The following is a 27,877-nucleotide window of genomic DNA, read 5'->3' as shown; positions in this document are numbered from 1 at the left end:
TTGAGCCTGTGTTTTTCCGTCACCGGCGTGCACGTCGTTAGTAAGAGGAGCCTTTCTGGCCTCGGTCTTGGTATTGTCCCCCTTAATCGGGGCTGCCCTGGGGTGGTCGTGCTTGGCGGCCTTGAGCTGTTGGTCCTTATTAGCACCTTTTGCTCCCGGCTGCTGCTGGTGGAGGGCTCCCCCCGCGTGGGCGTGCCTGCTCGCGATTCGCCCAATGTTGCTCCCCGGGTGTCCCACCGGCGTCCCTCTGCTGGGCCGTGGGGGGTGCGCGCCCAACCGCGCACTCGGCTACAAGAACCGACTGTCTCACCGTCCTCCGACAGGCCCCGCATGCGCCTGGCGCGGCGACTAACTGGCACCCAGCGGCCGCACTCGATAGCACCGGCCACGGCACCACCACAACAATCCTCACTACTCAGATCCACTCAAACCCCTTCACGAGACACTAACTTGCTCGCGAGCAGCAGCCGACAAACGATAACGGCCTGCAAAAACAGGAGCCCTTTGCAAAAGCTTGCTTACTTCTACTATTACCAGTACAAGTACACTCGTTGGTTTGTTCGCTGGTTCGTCACTCGCCCAACGGGCTCCTACTGCAACTGGAGCCGCTGGGCGCATTAAACAATCCGCCACCGGCCGTAAGCAACGATACCTAAAGCGTCCAACGATGGGTTGACACTAAAATGTGTTGTTCAAGTAAATGCTCAAATCAAAATCCAAGCTGGGTTGACTGACCGTCGTCTCACCACTGCCAATGCTTGCTGATCACCAATGGAAGTTAAGCCGCAACACCACACAGCAGCATAAGCTCAATTCACCACCACCAACTGCAGCGATCCAGCCGAATAACAAAACTATGACCGCGGTATAAAACAACCCTGATCGGATGCCACCAGACATTGTCTGACGTCACGACTAGTGTTGACGAGTTATCGCGCTATTCGTGAGTTCAATTCACTACTATTTACCTCGTAATAGGCGAAGCTCAAGTGTGAAGAGAGAAAAATATGTGAAATATAAGTGTTCATGTAATATGGATAATTTGAAGTTGGTTTTTGGGGTAGATGGCGACAGCAGACAGCTATCGGCCATTTTTGTCGTAGAGCTGGATTTTACTGTGCCGCGAGTCGCACCGGGTTGCCGGAGCGCTGGATAGGACATCAAGGCCACATAGTGGCGCTTGGCTTTAAATTGCTGTCAAATATGATCCAATAACAACTGCACCACCTGCGGATTTAGGTTCCAGAGATCCCAGTAGGCATGATAACAACGATCTTGTCTAGATAAGGTATACAGTTTAATTAAATGGGCATGGTTTATGCTTCCGTCTATAACAGAACGCGCTATACGTACCACTTGAAAATTATTTGGGAATAATAACAATCACTTTATAGAGTACACAGGATAATATATTAATTATTAGCTAAGACCAAATGACATTTTCACATAATCTACGAGGTGGACAGGGAAATCTTGCCTCTTTAAAAATTAACCAAACCTATTTTTTGCGCCATGATTGTTTTTCTAGCCTTTTACAAATCCTTGGCTTGATGCTATTTCTCTTCTCAAGTCACTGGAAATAAAACGTATTGAAAACAGAATTTATTTTGGGTTCTTATAAATGTAGACGATACACTGTAGATCCGCTTGGGTGATATAATTCAGGAGCCCATTTAAAAAGTTTATTAAGCGTTGTCTGGAGATTCCAAATTTTTTAAACAGTTATTAGTATTACAGGCTACGTAGTATTGATCGCTAATACTGTGTTTACGCAGTACTGAACTTATCCATGCTGGGCATATTCATTCAACAATTCATTAAACTTGCCTATGGTGAACACACGGAGAGCATTATATGCTTAATTAAGAATCCTTTTACGAATATTGGGTTTGATAATGTCTCTAGGCACTAAAGCACTGAGAATGGGTGTAACTGCAAATTTTTTTTCTAACCGTAAGTATATTTTTATTTCATTCGTTTTGCATTAAGCTATTAATTTAACTAATGTGTGCTTAATGCAGGTAATTGGAAAAACAGCTATCAAATATTAAAACTATATTAGTAAGAGCAGACTGCAAAGCTCTAGCAATTGGTATTTCTACTTTACCTTAGGACATAAATTATAAATTCAGTTATCTGAAAATCCACTTTATTATGATTAGTTACTAACGTTTTACTGTTTTGATTTTCCAGGTTGCTTTATAATAAAATTATTCAAGTAAAGGTCTATACCAAACATAAAGTAACGTAAAAGAAGGCATGTTCTAGTAATCATAGTTTTTTGAAACAAAAAAAGTGAGCAAATGTATTGATAGACGATTCATTTAGTTCATGTTCTGATTTTAGAAACGGTAGTCGCGCAAATTTTATTCCAAATAAAATGCTTCGAGTTCAACGTTCTATACTGCCGCTTGATATTGCTTCAGACGAATGGGATTTTCCAATATAAAATGAAGTGTGTTTACGCATAAGCTCAACCATACTATACCTATCGTTCGATCTATGCTATCTGGCCGGTTTTTAAGTTTGGTAGGCAAACACCTCACCATAAAACCATCACGGGGACATTACTAATCTTCATTTAGCTTAGATACTGCTTCAGCAAATACTTTGTCTCAAACCAAACGTTACTGATCCAAGGCTAAAAATGCAAGATTTCGGCCCCGTTTGCTTCTAGGCTCATTAACCAGCAGTTCTAAATCTGATGGATTCATAAGCATAAGTATAAAATATAATGAGCCTCTTTTAGACGCTTTTTAACCCAGTAATAAGTACCTAAGAGCTTGATTTCTTAATATATTATTAGCGCCTGAAGATATAGCTTTTGCCCATAGCATCTTCAACTAATCTTGGCGATTCGAGCGATCATGTTTACATGCAACTTCCTGGCCGTGGATTTTCTTAGCGATCCTTCCATTTGTGTACATCGTACTGTACAGCTGTAACATCTACTAAACAGAGGCTTTTTATAACCTATAGATGTCTAAAAAAATAAAATTTTTAAGTTTAGCGGAAATTCAAGAAGTACTGTTGATAATAATTTACTTCACTCATTTGGCATTTTTATGAAATTCTATTTTTAGCTTTTTGTCTTGTTTTTTTCTGTTGAGGAAATGACAAGAACTATGGAATCCATTTTCATTGCTGAGAGACGTAGCTAATGCAGCATAGTACTCGCAAACTCAGTCAAGCAACACTGTTCTCCCAATTTTTATTCAGCAACTGAAATTAAGCCACCTATGCCCTAAAAAGCAGATACTTGCAAAAAGACTCTTTCAATGCACTTCGAATGGCCTTGAACCTGTTTCTTTTCCGATTTGCAAATGATGGTACACAACCTATCCAATACATTAAAAATATTAAGTTCATTCACATGGTTTTTGTTATGAACGAATTACTGTATTCTTTATTTCCATACTTTTCACTGCCTTTCTTTAAATATTATACTACTATATAATATAGCACCATATTTTTAGTAGGCAGTTAATTAACAATTACTATATTATTATTAGTTGACTGTTTTTACATGTTCTTTTATTAGCTAGATTTTTTCACACAGATTGATCTTCATTGTTTCGGCACTGTGCTCGAAGTTGTCTTTTCAGTTATATCTCATGTACCTTAACCCACGTGATTTACATAATCAGATCAAATTAAATATAAATACATTATTGTCAACAAAGAATATTGTTCGAAACACAGACGACGCCTAATTAAAGGCATGCGGCACCCCATAACTCAAAAGACAAAAATAATTTTAACGAAAGCATATAACAAAAAAAAAGAATAAAATAGGAGGATTATTTTTATCTAGAATAATACAAATCCTGTCGTGGAACAAGCGATTGCATGAGTATTTAGCCAAATTATTCAAGTATGACTTCGCACAGGTTATGTAGTAATAGTCTGATAAATGTATAGGGTTACCACTGGGGAAAAGGGTAACAATAATGAAAATGCAGAAAATTTACATTGAGAAAGTTGCACTTGATGATTATACGATGTCGTTAAAATTATATTACTAGACGTTTGGTGAAAATTTTCACAGCGAGGTTCCCGTAAGCCGTCGGAAACAATGGCAAGATCAAAAAAGGCCGTCTCTGAGCGAATTAACTGTGTCGGTTATTAAATTCTTTTTCCCATTCTGATAGCTATGGCTAATACTGACACACACGAGTGGGTCGCTGTGTCGGAGCAGCAGTGGTCGAAGGAGTAATAGGTAAAGAGCCCTGTGGCCTAGACAAAGAAATGGAAAAGGAGAAGAGATGATTGTTGATTACGAGGTAAATAAATGCGCATTCGCTTGGTAGCAGCTTCATTGAGCACTAGCGTAGCTTTATCTATAAATTAGGAATTGTGAACTGAGTCAGGAAATCAGTGTTTTTACTTTATCCTGCTACCGCCCCCGATACATGCTGTTTTCAGATTTAGTAAAAAAGCACTACTATTTCGCTTGCGCATTATAAATTAAAACGATGACTTGCGCTATTTTGAGTGATCCGCGTTAAACCCATAAATGCAAGGAACTTATATGAGAAGCCTACGTCAGTTTACCAGTTGACTTCAACCCTTATACGTAGAAAATGCCATCTAGCAAATCCATACCCAAAGTACACGCCTGGGAATTCAGCAACCACCTTATCATCTAACCGTTGTGATGGACATATCGAATCGACGCCAATAACGTAGAATAAACTTATGTAATTCTAGAATTTTGGTCATAATGAAATCACTTTTAATCCATTTTTCAAAGATTTAAAAGCGAATCTCATGCAAAGTCAATAACCACGTTTTTCAACGTAGTTATGAAATTAGAACAAAGCGCGCGGTTTTCAAGCGGTAGACAATTTGTTACCTTGTATCGAAGCATTTATCATATTTGTCGATTATTCATCATGTACAAAAGTGATCCTAATTTCGTCCTTGGTTTTTTCGGGTATAAAATTTCACTTAACCTTGAAATATATGTATTCAATCACGAAACAACAACATGCTTCTCAGTGCAGCCTCACTTTTATCTTTCATGTGGTGTTGTGTAACTTGTGCTCCCTCGAGGTAGAAGTCCCCCGATATGCTTTTTACCACGTGACAATCGCGGTGAGGTAGTATAAAACAAATTTGTTTGTAAACAATACACTTCGTAACGGGTCCGTTTTAACCTATTAACATATTTCAGATTATATGCTGGTGCTAACATCTGGTGGAAGTGTTTTAGTTCGTCAAATGGATGACGACCAAATTGAGTTTTTCAAAGTAGCGAAACACTGCCGAAAACTTCTTCAAAGCGGAAGTCACTCGTTTGGGTTTTTTAAGAAGAATGGTGAAGAATTTTGAAGTACAAACTTTACATCTCTGAAAATACACATAAACTGATTTTTGAATCTTCAAAACCTGTATTGAACGAATCGTAATTGTTATCATGGAACTCTGTAGAGATCGTATAGTGAATCAATGTAATTTTTCCGCTATTAAAGACGGATAGCCTCGATAATTTTTTTATGCCTACGTACATATATTGTAACACACACTACATAAAACACAAATTTTATGAATATTTAAAACGTTTCGGATCGGCTTTCCATTATTTGTATATAATAAATTTGATCATTTTTGTTTTTGTATTGTATATATGGTCTCCTACGGTTGCCAGTGTATGACCTAAAAAAACGTTAAGCTTAAGTTCTCGGAAACTGGATCGCTTGGCGATAATAGCAGCTATGCGACCATAGAAGTTCCATGTGAAATTATATGGTGGCCACGTTAAGGCTGTGAGTGACAATGTTGCATCCGAGGTGGACAAATTTCTTCGAAAATAACCCGCTGGCTCCTGAGCCTAGAGGAACACGACTTATAATGTCCGCAGTGCTAACAGACGAATGGTTACAATTTGTGCTGTTTGTAAAATCAGTAGAAATGAAAAACCTTTACTGGCTTTTATGAAAACAAAAGTAAAATCTTAGAAATGGCAGCATTTCACAAAGCTAACTTAGCGTCATTAGGTATGCCTTGGCTTTTTCCCTATAAATGTTGTTTTCCGAAAATCTTACGTTCGTGGATTAAATGTGAAAAGGCGATTATATAGTAACCTTGCATGGGAAGAAAATTGAGCTAATGTGATTTCAAACCTATAAATCAAACAAATAAAAGTTTGATCCATACCGGTCCACTATGGCATATTTTTGGGTTTGTATGGTTTTATGACTTTGACTTGTGTACACGAAAGCATAAAGACAGAAATATACATATCATTTTTTTTTTCCACTACTTGTTGACAGATAGGCAGATTATTACCAATTAGAAAAGCCTAATGCTTTGGCATCTATCAAGTTTTATATATATATAATGCAAAAGGTAAATTTGATTAAGGTAAAAATGTATATATATAATACATAAAAAAAAATACGTCTGCAGTAAAAAGTGGGTTTTAAAACTTGAACAGCATATATTTTAAACTGTGGACATACCTTTTCCTAACTGAAGGTTTATTCCCTCCAGTATATAATATTGCGGTCTGCCCAATGGTGGATTTCCTCCATGCTTCGTAGTAAATGTCAATAAATTGGCAGCTTAATTTTGACATTTTAGTGAATGCTTTCCACTTATGACGTCAAACTAAAATACAGTCCCGATGTTAGTAGTTCTTTGGTTTTTGGACAACTTTCTGCCTATCAGTAGTGGTGGATCTCTCAACTGACGTAATAATGATAAAGAACTTAAAGTAAATGAAATTTCAGGACGCATCGATCTTGCAAATAGAAAATATACATCCAAGACATAAAGCGACAATGCGAGCGAAAGCCGCTATTGGAATACCCGTCAGGGTAATATCATGTACATATGCATGCAACAATCTTCTCTGATAATGCAATTTTTCATATTTATATTAACTTTTACCTTAGACTGTAAGTACGTAATGTGTACGTAATGCGTAAGTGTACGTAATGACCGATAGATGATAAAACCATTTGTTATTAGGTATTCTTGTACGTGGCTGAAAAGAGTTTCGATTTTTCGAAAAAAAGCTTTGGCTTTTGGTTTTTCAAGCTCTGCTGCTACAGTGCAACTTAAAGATGCATCTGAACCATAGCTGCTTCTTGTTCACGTTAACTGATTGGCCTATGTTTGCACCTTGAATAAGCACAGTTTTATCTTAGGACCAGACTGTTTTTTTCACGCTTCATGTAATACTGTTTTGCTTTTGATAAGGGCACTTCGAGAGGCGATATATTTGATTTTTACATGAACATACTAATTCAACGTACTTAGGTTGTGTGCTTAATTCACATTTAACAGATTTATATTTTTATACCTAGAATTGAAATCACAATGGGAAGGTAAATTATATGATCTTATTCTCTGCCCTGTTAGTACGTTGCTAGCCACTATGCTAATTATCTCGAAGACTTATATCGTTCTAAATGGCGGACGGGTTACTCGTTGATTACTACTCTAAACTTTATTTGTTTTTCTCACTTTTATCGTGCTTTTGATAGGCTGCCATAAACCTAAGAATTGAACTCAATACCTCATAGCAAGAATTTCTAAAGCTATATACCTACGTATTCAGGCAATTTAGTTGAGGTGGTAGTGACTTAATGAGTTTAGCAATTTAATAGCAAAATGCAAAGTGCTTTTATATATAGTAAAGCTGAACGCGATAGCTCTGGCCGTTGAATGAGTAGAGTTTGTCGTCCATAAGCGGTCTTTAGCTAATCACTTTATTTACCCGGATGAGGCGATTCTTCTATTCAGTAGAGAACATGTCCTTCTTATTTCACCAAATGTCTATTACAGGTTTTGGAGAAGACATTTATGAGCCTAGCATGTACCAGCTTTTGCTTAACAATGACATGCCAATAAAATATTTTAACCGTTTACAAAATATCACAAAAGATAAACGTATCAAACGGCTTAAGGAGTAGTCAGTCTAGTTAAAAAGCATTTGATCTTACGCTATGGTATGATTTGAAAAGATTTATATCTATGCTAAAGGAGTAGTAAATAATGAATCTAAGGAATGTGTAACTACTAAAAAGCTCCTATGACATTAGCTCCAACTAGGCAAAAATAAATAAGAATACTTCTAAGTTGTACTGAGTATTACTTCAGAGTAAGAATAGTTTAAATGAACGTAATTTTGAGCCGGACAGCTTAGTCTCTGCGTGATTGGGCCGACAACATCAAACGGCACCGATTCGTGGTCTTACACACCTGGCTTATGTATTGAGGCCAAACAAAGTAATGATTCACTTCTTGTTGTTATGGTTATTGATGCATTGTTGATTTTCGTTACCAGACTGACCCCTACTACTAAAAAAGAAAAGTTATTGAAGGCTTCTACGAATGCAACTTTCTCTCGCAGCGTGAACCACGCCATTACGGAAATCTTAAATTCAAGTCTGCAAACGTAGAATAGTGCTCTCATTTACGAACTTTAGGAGGCCATTCGATATATCTTTTAAGAGTTTATGCCGGTGTTGCCCCATTCCCAGATATTTTTAATGTAGGGCCGCTTTTATCTATTGACACAAGAAAGAACTGTTGGATACGGTTTTTATTAAGTATTTCAGGAATATTCTATTGTTCAGTATGACATTTTATTTCGATGACGATACTTGTTGGTATTCTTAACTCAAACCTGATGTTACAATACAATGATACTTTTATACGTAGCGACTACCTTATGCGATTTCCAGCTGTTCAATGCTGTTCGTCCGTCTTTACTAAACTTAGAAATATGCGGTGATTTAGGTTCGAGTACGTGCGTAGACGTACTTCGTTTCCTACTGAAAGCCAGTTATTTAAAACTATATCTGGTGCCTCAAGTACAGGACATAGAACTCGTAGCATTTATTTACGGCTGTCCATCTCAATAGACTACGCGTCTAATCCTATCAAAATTACCAACTGCGCTAAACTTAAATAAATATGAGAGAGTAGAATGGTCGCATCGTGTGAATAAGAGCTTTCAATCCAACCAATCTGTTTGTAGTAATCATTGCCAATATATAATGTCAATTGCCTGGTGTTATAAATAGGTTAGCCCTCGGCCCAATCCTCTTTGACGGTCTACAAACCTAAAGTGTCCACAATACTTATGCACAAAATACCGAGAAATCAAACGTAGGTTTGTCGTGTTCATTTTTTTCAAGTATTATTAACCATTGCACCAGTTAGGAAAGAAACACGATTATTGGGGCTATATTCTTTCTTAGTTTTTAGACTAAAATTCCCGGCACATCGAACTAAGTTTCAGAACTGCAAAGTCGTTCCCTAACATTATCGGTGCAACGTAGTCGTTGTAGGTAGGCACTAATCTAAAAAATCGAGTTTCATTCGCAAATATTTATTGAAAAATTACATTTGGCCAGATTGTTAAACGAAACAATTTTTAATAATGGTGCCCAGTCCTCAAAATTTTACTGTTTCGGTTTACCTCTTACAAATGTGTGCGTTTCTCCTTATTAACGCTTAACATTATACAGTAGGTATGCGACGCAAAGCTTCCATTAAGGCAGAAACAATTGAATTAGTCAGTATACAGGGTATGTATAGTGCATAAGGACCCCAAAGATTATCAGCTGGGGGGACCCGTCAGCGTACAGAAAAATGCACTACGGATTTTTTTTGTAGATCTTTTATGTTTATGAGAAGAGATTAATAGTTTCGACGTCAGGTGGGTTAAAAGTCAAAATACAATATTTACGATACAGATGTGGTAGTTATGCCTCATGCATTTCGAATGGCAATTAGTCCTAAATCTGTTATTCATTATTTTAGCTATTTTAATATCCGTCTAGGTGTAATCTTTTTACTGCAGCTTTTATAAATAGCGGCTGACCCTTTTCAAATCACGTCGATCAGATGCATAGCGATTAAAACCTGTGTTGTTTTAGGTTTCTTGGTCTACGATTTGATTTAGCCATTTTGCTATAATGAAAATAAATCTCTTACTAACAGTCAAATCCGCTTTATACGCATTTTAATAAAACAGAAGGGAGTAGATCTCAAAGACTCAAGGCACGGTATAACTATACCAAATTTTGTTATTCTAAGATGGTATCATCCTTGTGGTACCTAGATTTTGGGCAGTTGTTTCTAAGGGGGTCTCAAAGATTTTACATCTGTTGTGAACAGCTGAAGTGAAATAATTTTCAGGACCTGTTGGCGTCGATAGAACTTTGTTGCATAGTAATCTTTCTGAATGATCTAAATTTTTGTGCACAAAAGCGTGAAGGATAGAAAGGGAAAAAGGTTTACTCTGAAGTTGTTGAATCACACTGGCCATCGAGAATTCCACATAAAATCTGAAATGATTGTCCTAAGTATACGGAAAGTGGTATAATGGAAGATGCGGGACGGAAAATTACCTTGTTTTTGGCTACGCATGTTTGCACCTTAAGATTAACCAGACTTTTTTTTATCTTCAAATTTTCCACTACTGGTATTAACAGTATAAAAAAGGAAGTTAAAACATTTGTACTTATGATAACAGTACGTTCTAGAGTATTTTCTGTAATCTTACTATTAGAAAATTATGGTCGATTCAATTAAGGATAATTGAGAATTAGCTGTGGCATCCCAAGATCTATACGAAAGCATTTGTTTACAGTTTATAGTTCGATAGTTTTTTAATGTTTCAATTGATTAGAAAACTGCTACTAATGTACCTAGCCAACTCAAGGAAAGGTTAAATAAAATGCGCCGTGAAGGAAGTTACTGCATATATTGCAATTCTTTTTCAACTGACATATTCCTATGTTAATGTAGCGTTAGCCACTTGCCTCGTCTTTCCTAATCTAATGTTATCGCGTTCTCATGGTGAATGCAAAGGTGAGTGTGCTTAGATTTATTAGCGATTGTGTTGCTCTGTGATAGGGAATTAATCTCTATTTAGAGTACTATTTACGAAAACTACTATTTCAGTTTTGAACATTCTAACTCGGAGCACTACCTGAAAGTTAAGTTTTTATCCATATTATGATGAAAAAGATGAACAACATAGTACCCTATAAAAGTTACAACGCATTGTATTTTTAAATTAGCACATTTCAGAAAATTGTTAGGCGACATTCTGGAAAGTCGATTAAGTTTGTCTTAGTAAATCCATATACAAATGAGCTTTGCTTCTTTAGCATCTCCTACTTTAGTAGTATTTAAAAGCTAACTTCCAAATGCGTAACCAAAAGATATATTTTTTGACATAATTTTGAATTTTTTTCGGAAATCTGTTTTATTTTTTGTATTATTTAAATAGTTACTTTAAAAAATTCAGGATGAGGTGGAGTTAATAACAAATGCTTCCAAAAAAGACAATATGGATATCGGTATCAGAACAGATTGTACATTCCTTTTAAAGGCAAAATGTACACGCCATTTTTTAATGGAGCAAAATACAAAGCTTGCGATGACAATGTAAACATTATATTAAGACAAGTTGAGCCTTTTTGTAGATAAATGCGTGCGAATTTTAACAGTTGTGACATGCACATTTTTATAAAACCGCCAATGCCTATAATTAAGTCAAAGTCGCTTTTATTTATTGGCTTAAGCTTTAGGTTTATAAAAATTAAAACAAAAGAAAAGATGCTTGGTTAAGTATTGTAATGATGGAACTCATGATGAATAAGGATGATAGAAGCCCACACAGGAATACATAACAAGCAAAAGCGTGATTAAAATAAGAAACTTCGAAAGAAGTATTAAGAATGGTAATCATTGTGTATATATATTCAACTCCACCTTTCTTTTTACCAAAACCTGTGATACAGGAAAAAAAAACACTCGATGATGTTTTTGTAAAAATTGTTGTTTAGCCTCCTTTAAGCGCGACGTGATATGCAAATTCTATAATAAGTGTTTATTGTTCAATTGTATTCTGTTGGTATTTTAAATTATATCTTGGTTTTGACGTTACCTGGAAGCATCGTGTCCTATTAAATAGAACGCGAATAGACAGAATTTGTGATTTTATATAGCTGCATGAAGCTCTTATAGTAAAGGAACGAAGGAAAAATTGTTAAGTGTGTTTGTTCAATTTCATATTGGGTTTCTTTAAACCTTTTATTGCTTTTATCTTCTTGAATTCTTCGCACTCAGTATATTGAGTATAGGCATATGCGAACGTAAGCATACGGAGCTGGAGTTCGTATACGTACACATGGCTTGTTTTATTGATTATATTGGTCCGCCAGGGACAGGCCAGTTCCTATGATAGAACGTGCAATCAGCAAATCATTGTCAAACAGAGACGTGAAGTCCTAGAGTCTAGACACTCCTGAATATTTAACAGTTAACGCGATGTAGCGATGAATGCGGAATCGGATATACGTTGAGCTCTTGCAATAAACTGAAGTTTAAGAGTTTAAAACATGATGAAAGCCGCATAGTAGTCCGTTCAGAATTCGTGTTTTCTTTTATGACGAAGATAGTGGGAAAGAAGTGATTGACTATGACCCAAATGCATTTTAATAAGTCCTTGCACTGGAAAAACCAAAAGTGAGATGGACTCATTGCCCAATACTACGAAGAGCATCCAAAATAAATTGCAACAGTGTAACCACCAAGTTTTTATAATCTCCAAATATCAAAAGAGGGGCCATTTTAAGGACGAGTTTATCTGCCCTCTGGCGGTATAAACGTTCGTACTTTGACTCTTTCGCAGGTGTTTGGGACTTCTGGTTTACTAAATAATTTAATTTTCCAGGTTTTTTTTTCAGGTTGCAGAAATCCCAAAATTTCTATAGAAAATATTTCGCTGAATGCGTTCGCGTTGAAAATAATAGAGGATAACGATAACAATTGATATCTGTACACCAGATGAACGCCTTCGATTTCGATTAGTGAATCTTTAACCAATCGGAAACTTCGTGCAATCTGAAATCGGTATGACGCTAGGGGACAAATTATTAGATTATCTACATTTCCTAAAGTGTCAGTGCAATACCTAGCTTCGTATGTCCTGTTCGTAAGAGCAGACGCAAAAAAAAGATCACCCACCGCAAATAGTGAAGTGGTGGAATCATAACGGAAGCCAAAAAATCTAATCATTTATGTTATACACCACGAGTTTACGTTGAAATAGTAAATGCGTTCTTGAAAGACATACTTTATTCGGTATCAGCAGGTTCCACTAATTCGGTAATTGCTTTAATTTCAAAGTAAACCCTCGTTGGCAGAATTGTGTTAAACAACCCGAAAGAGTCGTCAATATCAGGAAAATTAAAGTTTCCAGATTTATAAAATTATTTATATATATATATATATATTAAATGAGTTTCGTTCGTCTCTAATTGACTGGGTGAATGTAGAATAACACTAGCAGTGATTTTTAGTTAGTCAGAAAGAATTAACTGTTTTGCATTGTTTATAAGTATCGAACGAAGATAGTGTGTGAACCATTGGTCTTTGCAGTAAAATAACTGTTTTATACATATATAGATCACGAACCGTTTTGTTTTTTAAATTACACGGGATAAATGCACGATTATTTTAAATTCAGAAAAGAGCTAGTTTTATATAAACAATGCATACGTCTATATAACGTATTTACCGTGTTAAGACATCGATACAGACAAATGCGTTTTTGGGTTGTGCTTTTTTTAGATTTGTTACGTGTGGCTACCGTTTTCGAGATGTCATTCGACACATCGTTTTCGTTTAATATTTCGTTAGTTCTACTTCAGAATGTATTCATCGTAGAATGACCATAGAATGTACATATAGATATATAACGCATGCTTAGAAACCATACGGAGTGCACGTTTAGCTTTTTTTTTCTGCACATTTCCGGCAGAATTGCGGTGCACATCTAACTCCTACAGCAAAAGCGATGGTTGTGCCGAAGATTAAATACACAGCGTAGGTACTCGTCGTATATAGCTTAACGTACGGTGTATAGTGTGGTTTACGATCTAGGCGAATTGTTCCACAAAAATTCTGCCCTTTTAGCCGCTAAAGCAATTTCCGTTTACTTTGACAGCTGACCCCGTTGACGGTGCGTTCGCAGCCACCTATCAGCGCAGTAGTTGCATGCTGTTTCGCAAAGGATATGAAGTCCGGTAGTTACGCTCTAACAAGTTTGTTCCCAACGCCATCATACTGATACGATTCCTTTGCGTCTTGTAAGAATGTACGGATAAAATATTCTCCACTGCAATATTCTCTGCATGATGCTTCCTACCCTAAATGCTCAAACAGATACGCTTCCACGTTCCCGTGCCGTCCAAGCAGTTCGAACCATTATGTTGGGTCCGGCAAAAGTACACAAGCAAGCCTCAGCGTGTGCTCGTGCGACTAGCCGTAGACACGCATTGCCGTTTCTAATGACCTACTTCATTGCGTCGGCCATGAGTTGTTCAGTGGAAATTTTTAGTGGCGTCACGAGTTCCTCCACTTTCTGCGAAAGGTTCTACGACAGACCTTAGCGTCGTATTCTGGCCGAACGCTCCCTCTAATCCACAATTGACTCGAATGATATCCCCCTTCCCCCGCTGGAACCAAATATGGTGACAACGCACCTGTACTGACATAAATGTAATTTATTCTGGCGGCATCCGGACTTTGTAGCGATAGCGACGAAAATACCTATGATTAGAGCTTTCGTGCGTGCTGTAGCGGAGTTATGTTACATATGTACAACTCTACAATTTCTTAATTTTTCGACAGAAATGGAATTAGAGATTTCTATAAGGGTTTAAGTTTTAACAAAACTTGACGAAACTGCCTCCTTTTTTATTTTATTTCTGATATCAATTAAATTCAGTGTGTTTTCATAGTATCGATTATGATTTTCTCAAGCACAGTCTAGATAAAAGCTTAATTGTTGGAACCGTTTATACCAACCGATAACAGGATCACCATGTTGTTCCTTAGCCAAAAGGCTCCAGTAATGTGTAATTAGGTTTTCTAAGAACTTCATAATAATTTTTAAGACGCTTTTTCATAGTTCGTAACGCACTACACCGCAGTAATAGTGCTATTAGGGATCGATTCCTTCATTTGAAATTTAATCTTAAGAATGTGAATGTTTAAGGCACCAGACGTTTCTTCAGCCGGTTAACCATGGGCGAAGCTCTCCGCACAGCCGCGCGGCAGTCGAGGAGCTTCTTCGCATCTTCTTGGTGGTTGTGACTACGAATAGCCGCGTTTAACAGCAACAAATTAAAAACATCTCGTTGAGCGTCTGATCCCCCCATCTGCACCAGCTGAGACTCAAGAGGAATCAGCACCGAAGCGCATGCATCGAAGTTGCCTGCATTTGCAAGTTATTTTGGATAATTCTGCTAAGATCAGCTGAATATATATATTTGATAAAGAATTCGCACTGCTAGAAAATCGGATAACAGCCTAAGCTTGGCTAATCGTTTATGAATGAAAAGGTAACACTCTCATTCCGAGCAGCCAGAATGATGTAATCTTTTAACGCCGGCAAATATAATAGAACAACTAAAAATGTGCTATTTTGTTGGATACCTTCACTGTAGTCTTTCATTGCTTGGATAAGTTTTTTACCAAACAGCGTAGTTATCTTCGTATTATCTATTTCTGCCACATCCTCAACGGAATTCAAGGACCCCTGTTTGGAAATGTAGGAGAACAAGAAAAAAAAATTGTCACACAAGCTCCGTTGCATCTACATTCTAAATAGCCTTTACGCTCTAAAGTTTTTATAGCATATTTCATAATTGGTATGCGGAATATAGGAAAATTGGAGCACATGTGCAAATAATGATTTCTTATCAAGTTGTATTGGCCTGCAGACAAGTCGCACACTAAAATGAAAAATAACTGAAAGGAAAATTTTTGGGAGGCATAATAATCGAATCGTACCTGAAGCGAGTAACTCGCGTGTTTTCAAATAGAAGCTGAATAAGTTAGTTCGATAATTTGACCTCCCAAGTTCATCGACTAAAGAGCAGGGTTTTAAGTTATCCAAACCAAAAAGGCTCTCACCTAACGTATGAATTAGATTGACTGACTAGGCAGTTTAATGAAAAGACAACAGAAAAGTCTGTTACGCTCGTCAATTTTATAGTGAGCGCCATGTCGATTTATAGTAATTCTAATATTGTATCGTGTGGTCTGAGATTCTTGGTGCTACAGTTGTTGAAATGGGTACTTCTAGCTTCTCGAAAGAGACTCTGGCCTTTGCCTATTATTTTCTAAAAAAAAAAGGTTTTTAATCCTGCTTTGTGTAAACTATACTTCGGTAACGTCGCAAGATTAGCCTGTTACTGAAAGACGGTAATGCGGCACGATTAAACTGTTATTGAAAGACGGAACGATTCCTTAATTAGTGATAAGTGCCGTGCTTCACCATTGTAGGTCAGCAACTCCGGGTCCGGCCGAATGGCCGCATGGAATATGGGAGGCATTTTGGAGTACGCCAAATAATGAAGAAAAGTCGCGAGCATTGCCGGGCTCCAGGCGCCTATATTATGACAATGCACTTCGACAAAATAAGTTTAGACTTTACTATGTCATAGAATGCTCCCCTCCTTTTTACATTAATAGGCAGGGGTTACAAGCGTTGTCTGCCCTTTAGAAATCTCATAGAGCATGGATTTCGTTAACAATAACAATGCAAATAAAAATTTTGTGGTGCTAAACCTGCCGTAACCTGCCCCATATTGAATGAACCGCCGGAGTAGACAACCTGCACGAGTATGGAACGGCTGTTAACTTATTTGCTAAAGCAGCCTTGCCATGAAATTGTCCGCGGAGGCCTTTACGACTGATACTACAGTCTCTGGGTGCAGATTCGTTCGATTTGCTATATGGGTTTGAAGTTGTGTTACTTGATCGACTTTCGGAATGGCGGGTTAGCCTAGAGGCAGTCGCCTTTTTTTTGAGCTCAACAGGGAGGCCCAGAACTTTACCAGCTGAAGACGGGTCCCGAGAACATTTCCCTTATGTCGATCGTTTCGACCCAGGGAGCCCATTCTCCTTACTATATTCTATTAACAGTCCTAGACCTTTCCAGTACTGAAGCGATGACAGCATTGTTCTCGATAAGCGTGATTAAATAATAGACTTACAAAATATATAAATGCATTTGCGATTCCAGTAGGCGGTAAGAAATGTTGAAGTATGGAAACCTTGTCCACCCATACCACAGATCTTCCATACAGTTCTTTTGTATTCCTGAATGTGAAAATACATCTGCCCATGCATCAGTTCTTTAACGCAAAAATTTTCCTTGTCGGGTGGAACGTTCTTCCCAAAAAATTATCAAAATCTACCTTTCTTTCAAATGACTTCCACCCCACAAATGTTTCACACAGTCTTGAGTTGGGATTATGAAGCCACTTAATGCTGCTCTCCAAATATATACCTGGAACTTATTGAAGTGTTCTTTATCTTTAAGTCCAAGAAGGGTCATGGCAAAGTGAGCATCGTTGAATACTAGAATGTGGTCATACAGGTGCTCTTTGGTAACCGCATACAGTGAGGTCCATCTGAAAAGGAATAATCGTTTACAACTTAATGGCTCGTCCTGTTAGTCCGCTTTGATCTCTGATAAGTTGATTTTCTGCATGCCGTTGGTGGCTGAGGCAGTACTTAGGCTGGTATTTTCAAACAGCTTGTAAGTTGTATGAATCTCGAAATCCATACAAAAAAAATTTTAGGGAGATTTTGCTCGCAATGAAAAAGAACCTTCACAATTATATGCAGGATGTGAATTTGCCCATGAAACGACGCGCAAGGGATGATTAATGTGCAAGTCATAAATCTGTCAGTGCCTAACTTACGAGCCAGCTGGCTTTTTCTATGTTGCTTCACTGGTTGTTTAAACAAAGTTTACTCTACCGTTCTTATTTGGTACATCAGTATAGCACATAAGCCGGATAGTATGCTGACGTTGTTTAATCATATTTCATAGAGAAGGGCGAACACTACTGCTTATTATATTCTGCAGACTTTTTTTTAGTAAACGAATTTTAGCTAGGCATGCTTCTCAACTACGTATTATGTTCCTCGAACGTTGGATATATCATTTTTAAGATGAGCCTCCACTATAGTATAGAGCATTGCCATTACCCGATTCTTGCAGAAGCTAATGTATCAAGAGTAAAATATCAAGGAACTTTTTCAGTTGCAGATACACAAGCCATACGTGCGAGAATTTACGTAATCATAACTCAAAAGCGAACCTTAGCAACCAGCCGAAGTATCAACACTGGATCGTTCATATATAGTGGTCAATCTAGGTAAAACTTCAGAATCTAATACGAAATTTAAACTCGATGAAAGATTTCATCTTTTGCATTTTTATGATTCTTGGGAATAAATTTATATACTTTTATCATACTTCGATAATTGAACATAAGTATGTAAGGGCATTGCGATGCATTTCACATCATTTTGATGTAATTTGTTTGTTTGGTACATAATTAAAATGTAGAAATAACCGCATTATGATCTTTATCTAGTCACCTCCGCCCAACGTTGATTCCTTCAAGTTCGAGTCTATATAATAGACTGGCGCCGTCGACGTAATCCAGCATAGAGCCGCTTCCGCAACGCTTCTCAACCTAAAACAACCATATAATGCGGAAATCAATAATACCTCATATAGACGAAAAAGCTAAAATTTAAGGTATTTGCTCTTATTCGGGTAATTTATGCGAAAGATTCTCAAATGCCTAAGAATTATTCAAAAGATGACTCAGTCTGTCAGTAGCGGCAGCTATCCAAGAATAAATACAAAATAGTGCATAATAGTAATAAGTAATGCACAAAGCCAACCCAGTGGCCAATAACCAACGTAAATCTAGCAAAAAAGGCAATTCGAATAAAACCAAATACTGCTTTTGTTTAATCATTCATTTTGCAGTGCACATAGATAACAGTAGTTCCGAAAAAGTTGGAAAAGGTCATAATTAATACTTAGTTCTGGCGTCACTATTATACTACTATCCGTATCTCTTCGAACTTCTTTTGGCAAATTACGATGAATGGAGGCTTGAGATACATAAAATAAACAGAATAGACAGATGTACAATGTTTAGGACTACCGTACTTTTATAGGCCTGAACAAAAGTTGCAAATGAGTAAGTGCGTGTACCTCTCACGGACTATTCTTGTGTATCACCAGCTACCGTACTATCAAAAAACAATGACGGCAGCCGTTAAGGTAAAACTGTGTAGCCAAAATGAAGAATGAATGAAGGGTTGCATTTTACTGCTGTTATAGATAGCTAATACGAAATCTGCGCATATATAGGTCATGTCCTTCCCATTCAGTACAAACGTATTTGGAGTTAGTCCTTTTTAAGCTTTGTTTTCACCATTCGCTAAAGTTTAAGAGGTGTTAAGGTACTCAGTAATGAACAACAGTTCCGGTGTGAGTATTCCTATAGAAAGCTAAATTGTCACTTAAAGACACTTTTGCAACAAAGATTGTTTCTGAAATGAGCAAAGACTCGGCAGTTAATTTGCAAGCATTTGGTGATGAGTAATTATGTTAATATTTAAGGTTTAACTTAAATTTCGCCAGTAACTCACGTTATATAGAAATGCTACACGCATCCTAAGCATTTCGACAGTTCGACGAAAATACTTATTTGATTTCCTAAAGTACATTACTTTGGACATCTAATGCGCTCTCATTACTGGTCTCAGCTAAACATTCAAGCTCTCAATGTTATGTTTTGTACTCCTATGGTTTTTATAGAAGTAGCTAGTCATGATAGTTTAGTTTATTTTCCCTGATGATCGCTTCGCTGATTGGATATTCAACTAATTGATAGACATACGTAATCAGTTCATCATCAGACTCTCAACCTGAATCAAAACGGTATGTTTTGCAGAGTAATTACTTGTATTGAACAGTGTACAGCAACACAGGAATTGGTGAATTGTCAGGATATGCATTTGTGCTAAGGTTATAATAATTTACTTTGGTGCCCGTTACATATAAGCATCCGTCTGGGTTAAGAATTTAGAATAGCTTTTTACGACAAACGAAGTTTAGTAAATACTTTAGATAATTCTGGTTATCTGTGACTATAAGCTGGTAGCTTTAAGTAACCAACTTAAAAGTCATTAGGGGATAATACGTTTAGAGGCACAGATATCGTTGGTTGCGGAAATCAACGCGTAGCGACTAGTTTGTTTATACAAGGTAAGAGCGTTGGTAAAACCCATTGAAGATTGATCACAGTTTCTTTATCACAGTTTGCAACAAAATCACAGCTTATTATCGGTGCACTTATTAAATGACGGGGATTAAAAAGTTGAAGGCCACAGACGAGGTAGTTACATCTCAAGATTTCAAATGGAAGAACAAGTTGCTGTCATCACGAAAGACTTTGAACAAGACATAACCTGAACAACGGGTTTCCTATCACTTCAGTAGAGATGCCTCGAAACCTGTGAAACCGATGAAACTGTAACGAAAACACTAAACGATAAAAAAACAACGGTTTCTTTACAAATTAGGTTCAAATTTATATAATCTACCGTTGATTCTCTTAGAGAAGCGATACTTACGAGTGCAAATACCAATGTAAATTAGAAATGCACACCTGTTTGGATGTTCCCAAATAGCTGACCTCAATGTATATATATAAATGGAAATACATATCTGTTAAAATATTGTCTTCTTTATTCTCCTTTATAATGTTTAGAAGTTATACAAGTTTTTAGATTTTCTCAATTGTTCCGCACAACACAACAATATGAAACTTTGAGCAGGAATGACACCCGTAAAAAAATTTCGCAAATGCAATTCAGACCATCTTCTGATAATAATATGAATGATGATAATGAATGAAAATAAGAGACGAAGCCTGAAACAAAAAAAAAAGTTAGCCAACGAATACACCGTTGTTATCGACGATCGGTATTGCTTCTCTTGTAAAATAGACGAAAGAACAAGAAATTTTAGCGCCGAATGAATAAAGTGTAACAAATATAAGATGGACGACTACGTACGATAAAACAATACGCACTAAAAGGAATGGCTTACCTCTGAATCAAAAAGGTCGATGGCTGCCTCAGTTTCTCCTTTTTCAATGTGATACAGTGCCCAGTGCCAGAAATTATGACATGCCAAGAGGCCGCATGGCTGCCAATCTGCAACCGTTCGAGACATGAACGATATTCCTGCGACCATAATTATACAGAATCAAAAAAGTATAAATTAATAGCCTTCAAACTCAGTCTTTTAGGTCTGCTTTAAATGAACTGTCTTAAGCAAGGCCAAACGACAGTTTTAAACATTCATTAGGTTTGCCGTAAGTCGGCACAAACAATTCTACGCATGGTACTGTAGATAATATCTACGATAGTTCTTCGCTGCGAGAAAGCAATAGCAGTACATATGGGGAATCAGATTTTCAATCAGGCATTTGCCTGATTATTTATAAGATATTTGCAATAAGTTCTTGTTTTGACACAACATAATTATATCAATTGGCATCTTCGATTTATGCACGTCGACATGTCTTAGTTTTGTTAAAAGTGCATGGGAATTGCATTATTTGGCTGCGACGGGGGGGGGGGGGGGGATTTTTTTGCTCGCGCTAGCTAAAACGTGGTGATGCGGAGACATATACACTCTATATATATATATATATATATATATATATATATATATATTTATATAGTCTACATATATAGACGTTCTATGAAGTTATATAAACTTCATAGAACGTCAAACCGTTATTAATCGGAATAACCTTGACTGGGCTGTGTAGTCATCTCGAACACGTGCGCGTTGGCGTGCGTTGCCCACGCGTCATTCCGATTAAGCTCTAAGCCCCGAAGTGCCATTTGTGATGCCTTTTCATAAGAGCCGGTTTCACATAACCCAAATGCTTGCATACCTGTTATCGAAACGTTCGGTAATACAAATAATAATAGAAAAATATTGTCAAATAGAGTAAGGGAACAAAGGTAGGCTCATAATTTAGTAAATGTGAGTCTTTAGTTAGAATAGTATATGTTTACGCTTCGCAAAAACGATGCTTACAGGTCTATGCTGAACTGTACTATCTGTTTTAGCCGTATGTATAAAACGTGTCTAAATAACTGGGAGTTTTTTTTCTTAACTGTAGGCTTGATTGCTTAATTTGCGTCTCTAGCCTCTTAATATTCAGCAACCTACCTAAATTAACATATGGGAACATTTACATATAGTATACTATACAAAGAATTGAGCTTAAGAAATTAACAACAATCCCTACAGTGAATTGGTAATGAAATCTCTCATTTTAAAACTGAAATGACTCTCTTGCAATCTCGAATTAAGACATTCCTCGCGCACAGTACGTGTTTTCTGATTATCAACTTTTCAATACATCTTCACAATCTATTCTCTCCATTTTGAGATCTGACATTCCATAAAGGCTAATATTTTCATCTTCGCACGCAATTGAAACCATTTGTATTTGATCCTTCAGCTATCCTCTGCCTTGGGTGCCTCATAGCTCCCAGCTCGAAAGTGCTCAGGACACTACTACAGAAAAGGGCCCCGTAGCCCTGCAATTATCATATAATACGGTCGTCATTTCATTGTCTAATATCCTGATAATAAGATATATTATATGTACCGTAAAGGTAGCTGTACAGAGGAAGGTCTGTTTTCCACTTCGGCATAACTCTCTCAATCGAGGTGCGCATATCCTGTTGTTTGCCTGGAAAGACAGCATATGAACCATTGAATGTAATTTAGCCTATAACAAACCTACGCTTAGCTTTTCGCTCCTCTCGTGGGGTAAACAGTGGAACTGAATACCAAAACAAAATCGAAAAGAACGAAAGAATGATCTAGTTTCACGGGGGTAATGTAAGTATATGCACATAAAAGAGCTGACAATTCAAGAATTCGCCTCAGCTATACAATTAGAAGTATCTTTAAACATTTCAAATGCTATTTATTTATAGCTTCGGCGTTTCGTGAAGAAAAAAGCACAACAGGATGAAACACATACAACTAAAAGAAAAGATAAATTTGAAACCAGCAATGGATTAAAATGTATAACCCATACTTTTCAATGTATAACCAATGCGGTGGTTTCAATGTATTCCATGTCAAACATTTTGAATCTTTTTAATGCTCACTTTTTTTTGGACTACTATTTTGCGGTAGTATCTCAATCTGCTTGATTTTTTTTTATACTCCACGTCTGGTCCTCTGTCATATGTATATTTTTCGAATACATTTTGGAGGTGGGCATATTTCAGAAAATAGCGTTTCTATTTTAAAGCGTAGTAGCATTGGAATAACATTCCTTAACCTTGGCGAAACAAAATGCTTGTAAGGGTTATAAAACTAAAATGTGCAGTTTTTGCCAGCAAATAACACAGTTGGAAAAACAATCGCTTGATACAGAATGTCCATGGAAGCTCAATATCTCTTGTGAGATGCGTTGCTGTTTGAATATTTGACCTAACTTATGTCAACGGTCATTTATGATAGTGTAAAGACACATCTGTTGAAATCTGTTATTTTGTTCTTTCTAATGCCCCTCCAAGACAGCTTAACTTATTCACCGCGCTCAGATTTTATGCTTGCTTGACAGGCAATAGCTATCTCCATCAGCCAACAGTCCTTCCATGCCATCATGTTTGTTCAAAGAAAGGCTTCCACGTCGAACCCATGTAATCCCTAGGGTTAGCAGACTGTTTTACCCCACCACAACGTGAGAGTTGGGACAATGTTAAGATCTCGTAGTGGAACACCCCTATGAAAAATCTGCCGTATATTTTAAAAAAACGACAGGCCTGAACTGCTGTGAGGGCTGGTGGCAAAATGAGAGTAAAAAGAACATATGAAGGGCGTAATAACTTTGGCATGGTAATAATTTGAAGGCCCTAGCTATGTTGTGGTTGCATATCCTATATAAAAATAAACAACGAAAAATATTAGCATAGAAGAGATGACTTAGTTATTGAAAGGTAGATATGGTCGCATTTAGTTAATAAGAAATCCATGTAACTAACGAAGTGAATCCCTGTCTGATATGCATGTTTAGCTACCATAAAAGTTAAATTGTTAAATAAATAATTTGAAATCCTCAGTAATGTTGTTTTCTGCGCGTAGAATCTCGTTATTTTCATCTGAATCGTGGCAAACAACAGGTAATTTATTTGTTCCGGACCAAAAAAAATCTTATTTTCTAGGTTATATGATTCTAATTTTGATCGGTGCACACATTGTAATGTGGTACGGTATTAAATACAGTAATCAATTTTTTGTTGCGATCAGGCAGTTAGTCTCTTGGATTTGTATTTGCTTTGAATAGAGGATTAACGAGGTTGAGTGCTCCACTGATGCTGAAATTTCCCTTAATCTACTTATGTCTTTACCGAGGTAGAAATAACAGTCATGTGCAGCCTTTATAGCCAGCATATCCGTTGGGTGACTCTGAAGGATCTTCTCCCAAACCTCGCAGGCAGTATGCATGCTACCCTCAGCTAGACGCAAGGCTGCCTCAAGGTGCAGCCTCTCACGTTCGCTTACACCTTGAATCTGCAAACAAGAAGCCGCATCATTCAAGCGCATAGCTGTTAAGTTTCACCAGAGTATGAACACGAAAACCGGTTGATCATCAGTGTCACCGATTACGAGTGAAAACTCACACCTTGACAAGCTAGTGCTAGGGTATCAAACGTACTTTGGCAATGCCGCGTAAAAATTTGAGTTCCTCGATGATCTTTGGATTTTTTTTCCCGGAATCACCTGTGCCAATCAGATTCAGAGTGTGAACGAGCACCTTGCCTAAGACGAATTCGGGATCGGCTGACACCATTTTTTCCATCGCCGTGCCCAGACCTTAGGGAAAAACGATATGTACAACGTAGATAACAGGCAACCCGAGCGGTTAATATTGTACCAAATCGGCGCGCGGCTTGGATCACAGCAAACGCATAACGACTAATTGACATTTTTATATTTAAAGCTTCTCAAATAAGATATCAATGTCATTGTTTCTCAAATAAGATATCATTAAGTGCCTTCAATTAATATTACGTGTCTTTCGTTATACACTTCTCATTTATCTCAACACTGTGTGGCAAAATTAGACTTTTTTTGCCCGGAAAATCAATTAATGCATATAAACACGCTGTCTGTTTTAAACTTCCTCCTCTTTAAACTACCATAATTTTGTAAGTTAAGACAAAATCAAACGCTGGTGTTTTAGTGCGATTTAAATGTACCCTCTTTTATTGTTATACACTAGCGCCAGCGTTTTCAGAGATTATGTTGCTAACTGTTTTTCTAATTTCGCTATTTATTTTTTTTCACGAATTACCTATCTTAATGCATCGAGGCAATCATCGTCATGGAGATCTTGAAGTGTAGAGTGTAGCCAATATTATTAGCTCTAGGTTTAGACCACTTCATTATTATTACTATCAAGAACCCACTATGATATGGACTCATTCATATATTTATTTGACAAGCTTTCCGATCATTTTATATCGAGAAAAATTTGCAATGCCATTCGTTAAAACTTGTAGGAACCATCAGATCAAATTTATCTAACACTGGCAACGATTTGTCCATTTCATTAGGTTAAAGTCATTTTTTTGCTAATAATATTAATTGAAGTCGCTGACAAATTTAATGTATTGAAACTACATGTGCGTCCATCCTGCCTTGAACGATTCTTTGAAGGATCAATTTTTGTATGTAGTGCTTAGGTCTTTATAAAATGTGTTCCAGGGATTACTAAGTTAGTCGATTAAAACTTGAAAGTCGACACAAATCTTCATTCTTCTCCTCATCAGTCAGTTGCAAGACTTGCGCTAACTGTATGCAAACCGTACTATGGATTTTCTTAGAGCAAATGTGTTACAAAATGTTTAACCGTATATCAACAAACACTAGCTACGGTCAATACAAATCCTTACCCGTGGATTTTAATCGATTGTGGCTTAAAACTTTTCTTAAAAAAACTTTACTAACTTGTGTGTATGTAACGAATTAAAGGCAGGTATTTTTCCACCAAATATGGTTTTTCGGCAACTTATAAAAAAAATTAATAGTTTTGAACCACCCGCCGTACACTATTACAATCTCACATTTACCTAACTGTAAGAAAATGGAAAACATTTATCGAGAGACAAGAAAATATTTGTATCTAGTCTATGAAGTACTTCAAATATTGCGTTTCAAATGTATCGATCGTACTTAATATGGATAATTTCAATAACGTAAAAAACATACCATATTCGTCCTCCCTCCACGCAATAAACTGCGATATACAAGAGTCGAACATCCTTGATGCTTCATTGCTTGTTGTTGTAATTGGAAGGTTCTGAGACTGCCATCCAGCTATATCGCGGTACACATGAAACGGCATTTCGCCTGTCAAAAAAAGTTAATTTTTCAAATGATTATTTAAACTTTAGTGTGAACCCATGGTGTTATCGCTATAAAATATCGACAGAATTTAGATAACACCATGGGTCACACTTAAACTCCGCTAACGTGTTTATAAAAAATAAAAAATTCGCCCACGTCTTTTACTATGTTTTATTGACACGTAATGCAGACACGCATGGCAAGCCCAGACCAGCAAGTTCTTGGCCTGAGCACTCAAGGGTTAATCCTGTGCAGATTGAGCTACGACCATAGACATTCTTAGCACTTTGTAGCAACCTAGAACTTTGTTATTATTATTATTATTATATTATAACTAGCATTACTGTAGACACCACTAGCTCATAAAATCGTAAAGTGTAGCTGACTAATAAGTAGTAAGCATTAGCTTACAGAACAGCTATAACGATTCAAAGCACTATGAAAGCATTGGCGCTTAAGACACACTTTCGTGAAGAGCTGTTTTTAATCCTTTACTTAGAATCCTTACCTTAACTTATACTCTTGAAATAAGGAGTGAAGCATGTGATACTCCAATATATTATTACTCTTCTGAGAGAATTGATGATACTACGGCAACTAAGGCTAATAAGGGAGGTCAATGATTCTTCCTTTCGAGATTCAAAAAGCATATCTAAAACTTAATAGTTGGTTACTCGGGATATCCACTGAACAGTAGCTATTGTCTTTCGGATAATGTGTAACCTGATCATTCTTCGCACCTATTCTCCGTTAGGAGGGTAAAAGTTCTGTAGATTTGGATCGCTAGTATCAGAGTCGTTTTATAACATTCGCTTATCAGGACATAATTCAAAGCAATTCAGTACACAGATCTATGGAGAGGAATACAATCATTTTGTAATAATGGCTTCAAATAAGAGTTACTGGCGGTTTTGCTACCTACTATCTACTTATATTAAAACAAAGCATAACTCACATCGAAAGATAACAATTTAGGAATTAATTAAATGAAAGGAACTCAGTATAAACCTTTTTATGAAGAACAATATGCAGCCAGGAATCGTCACGCGAAACAGCTGATGTGTTCTCTCCCTTTTAGGCCCGGATTCAATTCACCAATAAGTGGTCACTGGATGTAGCAACGCGGAAGTACTGTGTGCAGCAGCTTTCCTGTTCAGTTTGTGACCGATGCAAGCGAACTGCGTTTTCTGTTTCTATGAAATTCGATAGCATCGCGCCCTTTCTTCGGCGGCTTGCCTAAGCCCGCGGTCTATCGTTGTTTATCAACTGTCGGCTGCCCCCAACATCTTTTACCAAGTTACCGATTCCAGTGTTCGTTAACGATTCCTTAGAGCATGTTGTAGTTAATCAATTCTTTATCTACTAGTCTCTGAGTCTTTGAGAAACATTAAACTTTGCAAATGGATGTTTTAATGATGGCCCAAACAAAGCACTTAACCTATTTTTTATAAAATCCATGGAGACCGAACACGTAAGATATATTCAGTAATCGGTTGGCTTATTTATTATCTACCAGTTTAACGAGCTTAGCCGCCGGTCATCGTTGAGACGAAACGA

At 37.1% G+C, this 27,877-nt stretch overlaps 1 protein-coding gene across 4 annotated transcripts; it reads right to left on the bottom strand.

Moving 5' to 3' along the window:
- Positions 1–14,694: 14,694 nt before the first annotated feature.
- Positions 14,695–27,821, bottom strand: LOC111247567 (tetratricopeptide repeat protein 38-like). 4 transcript variants are annotated; one of them, XM_022798659.2, is made up of 11 exons: positions 27,329–27,786; positions 26,183–26,323; positions 24,627–24,784; positions 24,319–24,481; positions 22,560–22,643; positions 21,687–21,833; positions 20,975–21,111; positions 18,439–18,536; positions 17,336–17,459; positions 15,475–15,577; positions 14,695–15,132 (listed from the first exon to the last, which is right to left on the bottom strand). In XM_022798659.2, the coding sequence occupies exons 2-11, from the start codon at positions 26,316–26,318 to the stop codon at positions 15,050–15,052; spliced, it is 1,233 nt and encodes a 410-aa protein (XP_022654394.1). In that variant the 5' UTR covers positions 26,319–26,323; positions 27,329–27,786; the 3' UTR covers positions 14,695–15,049. The 4 variants fall into 4 exon arrangements, with proteins under 4 accessions (XP_022654394.1, XP_022654393.1, XP_022654395.1 ...); XM_022798658.2 differs by having other exon boundaries at positions 14,695–15,253; positions 27,329–27,771; XM_022798660.2 differs by lacking the exon at positions 24,627–24,784 and having other exon boundaries at positions 14,695–15,253; positions 27,329–27,821.
- Positions 27,822–27,877: the final 56 nt, after the last annotated feature.

Source organism: Varroa destructor, unplaced genomic scaffold (assembly GCF_002443255.2).
Source record: "Varroa destructor unplaced genomic scaffold, Vdes_3.0 BEIS01000003.1, whole genome shotgun sequence".
In the NCBI taxonomy this organism is placed as follows: domain Eukaryota; kingdom Metazoa; phylum Arthropoda; class Arachnida; order Mesostigmata; family Varroidae; genus Varroa; species Varroa destructor.
The sequence above is the reverse complement of the archived record's forward strand: the minus strand, read 5'-3'. Positions and strand labels throughout refer to the sequence as shown.

Coding starts and splice junctions, on each gene's coding strand:
- LOC111247567 (XM_022798658.2), bottom strand. CDS start 26,318: ATGCCGTTTCATGTGTACCGCGATATAGCTGGATGGCAGTCTCAGAAC. Junction 24,785..26,182: donor GTGGAGGGAGGACGAATATG/GTATGTTTTTTA, acceptor TTTTTCCCTAAG/GTCTGGGCACGGCGATGGAA. Junction 24,482..24,626: donor TTTTACGCGGCATTGCCAAA/GTACGTTTGATA, acceptor TCTTGTTTGCAG/ATTCAAGGTGTAAGCGAACG.